Source organism: Mus pahari, chromosome 12 (genome assembly GCF_900095145.1).
Source record: "Mus pahari chromosome 12, PAHARI_EIJ_v1.1, whole genome shotgun sequence".
Taxonomy (NCBI): domain Eukaryota; kingdom Metazoa; phylum Chordata; class Mammalia; order Rodentia; family Muridae; genus Mus; species Mus pahari.
In genome coordinates, this window is record NC_034601.1 from 999671 (window position 1) to 1004529 (window position 4859).

General features: G+C 45.1%; 1 protein-coding gene across 3 annotated transcripts in view; it reads right to left on the reverse strand.

Moving 5' to 3' along the window:
• Positions 1–2538, reverse strand: part of Nmral1 (NmrA like redox sensor 1) — an 8383-nt gene extending 5845 nt beyond the window's left edge. For 2 of the 3 annotated variants that reach the window (XM_021209547.1, XM_021209549.1), the window contains exon 1: positions 2080–2538. In XM_021209547.1, coding sequence (XP_021065206.1) covers positions 2080–2119 — 40 coding nt within the window. In that variant the 5' untranslated portion in view covers positions 2120–2538. The remainder of the gene's footprint in view (positions 1–2079) is intronic. The other variant, XM_029544580.1, reaches the window with a different exon arrangement.
• Between the last annotated feature and the right edge of the window lie 2321 nt (positions 2539–4859).

A 4859-nucleotide genomic window follows, 5' to 3' on the forward strand; every position in this document is an offset into this window, starting at 1 on the left:
ATAAAAATATAAAGGACACGGATATACATGTGCTGCTAGCTAGAAATGTAGATGTGGGCCAGTGAGCTGGCTCAGCAGACAAGAGGCTTGCTGCCAAGTGTGACCACCTGGACCTTCATGTGTGCATTCACAAACAGTACATCAAAAAAAAATGCAGATTAATCTTGAAGTAACAGGAGACAGTCACCAAAGGCCACAAGTGTGATTCCATTTGCATGAAAGTCAACAGGGTAAACCCCATGTAAGTTAGTGGTTGACAGGTTAATGAAAGGGAAATGGGAGAATGACTCTTATTGGGTTTGTTTCTTGTTTACTTGAGGCAGGGTTTCTCTGTGTAGCCCTGGCTGTCCTGGAACTCACTCTGTACACCAGGCTGGCCTCGAACTCAGAGATCTGCCTGCCTCTGCCTCTGCCTCTTGAGTGCTGGGATTAAAGGCGTGTGCCACCACCACCCAGCAGTTTTATTTATTTTTATTATGTATCAGTGTTTTGCTTGCCTGTAACTGCACCATGTGTGCAGTACCCGAGGAGGCCAGAAGAGGGCGTTGGATCCCCCGGAACTGGAATTACAGATAGCTGTCAGCAACCTGGCGGGCTTGCTGGGAACCAAATCCAGGTCCTCTACAAGAGCAACAGGTGTTCTTCCTCTGAGCCATCTCTCCAGCCTCGTTTTATAGCATTTTCTAAGCAGGCAGTGGCCAGTGTATCATGTCAGCTACTCCAGGAGCTGATGGGGGAGGGCAGTTTGAACCTCAGGAGTTTATAGCCAGTACGCTTGGATGGTACAATTCAAGAAAGGAAAATTGGGTCAGGTATGGGGCCCTATGCCTCTAATCCTGTCCATCATGGAATAGGATGAATAATAATAATAATACTACGACCCTTCTCAAAATAAAAATAAATAATGGGGCTGGAGAGATGGCTTGCCGTGTAGGCTGCTCTCTCAGAGGACCAAGGTTTGGTTCTTGGTGTTCAGCTGACAATCATAGCTCGAATTCCAGGGAATCCAATATCCTCTTCTAGCCTGGTCAGGCACTGCCAGCTGGTGTATAGACATACATGCTTGCAAAACACCCACACACAAAATAAAGAATAACTTCACAACCCCCTCAGTTCAGAAGTTCAGCCCTTGCCCAGAATTCAGGAAGCCCTAGGTTTAACCATCAGTCCCTGGAAAAGTCAACAAAGAAAAACCCCTTATATATTGGAAAGGAAATTAGGTGGAGCAGGTGGGGAGGTGGGTGGAAGAAAAGTGACATGCTGCTGACTGAAAATGTGGCCTATGTTTACATTTATTCTGGTATGAAACCAAGGAAACTTGTCATCTAGGGGAGGAGAGGGAGACAATTCAATTTCGGTATTCCAGCAAAAGGATTCGCACACATGCCTGCACACACACGGAAGTCGCTCTGTAGACCATCTTGAACTTTCAGAAAGCAGAGGCTTTCGGAGTTCTCGGATCAAAGGTGTGCGACTCCACGCTTGAACATATATATTTAGTTGAATATATATATATATTCAAAACCAATCTGCTTTTGTAAGATTTGTGGTAGCTCAAAATGACCACTGTTGTAAAAAGTTAAGTAAATGTCAAGATGTTCTTTTCCCAGAATTGGCCTCCGGGCTAAGAGTCCTCTGATTATTTAGAAAGGCCCACACAATGCCTCTGGTCCTTAAGTTTACCCGCTAAGAGATAGTCATTAGATTGCTTAGAAAAGCCCACACAATGTCTCCGGTTCTTAAATCTGCCCCCTTAATGCCGTTAAAGGTTAACCAATGATGAACTGCCAGCCCTAAACTGTGACTGAGAACTGCTCTAAAGAATGTATAAAAGGTGTGTGCTTTAGCTACTCGGGGTCGCTTCCATCCCGATTTCAGGACGACCCCAGCATGCTGGATCAATAAACCTCTCGCGTTTTACATCGATCTCTGTCTCTGCGTCTCTGTGAGTGGGACATCCCGGACGTAAGGCTTTTCGGGTCTTACATTTTCAGGTTTTGCCGCCCCCAACCACCCATATGCGTGAGAACCACAGCCGTTCTTGCTACAAACAAGGGTCCGGAGGCCTGGCTCGCTCACCTGTGGCTCCAAAAACCACCACCAGTTTCCTATCAGCCATGGGGTCCAGGGCCCAAAGAGCGTGATCCCAAGAGGCCTGGGGTGGCAGAGTTGGCGAAGGGCAGAATCTCCACCCGGAGACGTCCGGTCCCTGAACACGGTCCGAGATCCTGTCTGGCAATACCCAGTACTAAATCCCCAGACCACACGGGTGACAAAAGGCTAAAACAAGGGTCCGAGAATGGGCTTTGGCGGGATCCGCAGGCCTACAGCAGAGTCCACTAAAAAGGGGGGTGCAATTCCGTGCAAGCCGCCAGCCCCTACTGGGGCCTCCTCTACCCGAACAGAGCTCGTTCGGGCCGCGCCAGTGCATGGCCTGCCAGTTGCCACGCTTCCACGGGGGCGCCTGCGGTCCTGGTCCTGACCCTTCTCTTGCTCACTCAACATGCCCTCCCCCGCGCCCGATGGCCTGATGGTTCCTCCCTTCGCGCTCCTACTGCTTCTGGGTTTAAACGCCCGAGTGAGCACACTGGCACAAGTGTCTTGGTCCGTTTCTGCCCAAGTGCACGTGGCGTGTGTCTGGCTTGAGAGCGGGAGGTGGGGTTTCTGCTAGACAGAATACCTGTTTCAGCCTTCCGAGTGCTAGGATTAGAGGTATGAACTACTATGCTTGGCTGATTATATCTAAATTACGTAAAACATTGACCTATACTCATAAAATGCTTTGGGTATTATTTATTATTATTACGATTGCTATTTATTATTATTGTTATTATTTATTATTGTTATTATCGATGTCCCACAATGTAGACCAGGCTCTGCCTTTCCAGTACTGGTGCCACACCTGGCTGACTTGGTTACTATTTTAATAAATACATGAGCATCTATCTTCATTTGCACAAATTGGCTGTCACCTATGGCTCTTTTTGTTTTGTTTTATTTTTTTCCGAGATAGGGTTTCTCTGCGTAGCCCTGGCTGTCCTGGAACTCACTCTGTAGACCAGGCTGGCTTTGAACTCAGAAATCTGCCTGCCTCTGCCTCCCAAGTTCTGGGATTAAAGGCGTGCACCACCACACCCCGCCCACCTAATGGCTCTTATCCCTCTGAAAGCTATCTGTGGGACTCCTTTGTATGTCTAATTAACTTTCGAAGGAACTGTAATTTTTTTTCTTTTTTTGAGACAGGGTTTCTTATCCCTGGTTGTCCTGGAACTCACTCTGTAGACCAGACTGGCTTCAAACTCACAGAGATCTGCCTGCCTCTGCCTCCCGGTGCTGGGATTAAAGGCGTGCACCACCACCACCCGGCTCTTTTTAAAGACAAGTGAGATTTCTGTTCAGCCCGCACTTGGATGTGCCATCTAAGTTCGCTGAGAAGCTGCTGCTGAGTGTACTATCCATTTTCCAGTCCTTAGTTTGGCTCACATCAAACTTCTCCTCAGCATCTTCTCCAGAGCATAAATTAGAGCATGTATTTCGTTGCTTGGTAGCTAATAGCTCTCTAAGAAGTGGCTGTAATAAGACAGGCAAATGACTGTTGATGAATTATTTAACCAATGAGCTGTGAATACTGCAGCTCCAGTGGAAGTCAAAAAACCCCAGCAGATTAGTTTAGTTTCCTTTAAATCTGCCATTTGAGATCCCTCAGAGAATGGTTTGTTTTGTTGTGTTTATTTTTTAATTTATTTTTATCATTTTTAGTTTTGTGTATGTATGTGTGTGGGCAGGTATACATATAAATTCATTTTGCCTGCAGAGGCCAGAAGTGTGAGGAGTTACAGATGACCCTAAGCCACTGGATGTGGGTGCTACGAGTCAAACTCAGTCCACTGGAAGAACATTTTTGTTTTGTTTTGGGACAGAATCTCTTCTATATAGTCCTTGCTGTCCTGAAACTCACTAGGTGGACTAGGCTGGTCTTGAACTCACAGAGGTCCACCAACTTTTTGACACCTGATGTGTGGGTTTTGTTTTGTTTTTGTTTTTAAAGATTTATTTATTTATTTTATGTGTATGAATACACTGTAGTTGTCTTCAGACACACCAGAAGAGTGAGTCAGATCCCATTGCAGATGGTTGTGAGCCACCATGTGGTTGCTGGGAATTGAACTCAGGACCTCTGGAAGAGCAGTCAGTGCTCTTACCCGCTGAGCCATCTCCCCAGCCAGCCCATGGTTTCTTTTTTGAGACCGGGTCTTATTATGTGGCCCAGTTGGTCTCAAATTTGAGAGTCTCTTGTCTCTGCCTCCAGAATAACTGGTATTATAAGCATATATCACTATGCATGGACGGTTATGCATAGTAAGATAGTGACCCTGGCTTTAAAAAAATGCATGAGTTTATTGTTTAATAAATTTACATTTAGGGCTGGAGAGATGACTCAGTGGTTAAAAGCACCGACTGCTCTTCCAGAGGTCCTGAGTTCAGTTCCCAGCAACCACATGGTGGCCCCCAACCATCTATAATGGAATCCCATGCTCTCTTTTGTTGTGTCTGAAGATAGCTGCAGTGTACTCATACACATAAAATAAATAAATAAATCTTTAAAAAAATAAATGAATTCACATTTATATTTTTGTTTATATTTACAAATGCATGTCATTTGTGAATTTTCTTTTAATAGCATATATTAATTATCTATAATAATGGACTTCAGTATGACATTTTATGCATGTGTATTAGTCAGGGTTCTCTAGAGTCATAGAACTTGCAGATAGTCTCTATATAGTAAAGGAATTTATTGATGACTTACAGTCTGCAGTCCAAATCCCAACAATGGTTCAGTAGTAGCTGTGAATGGA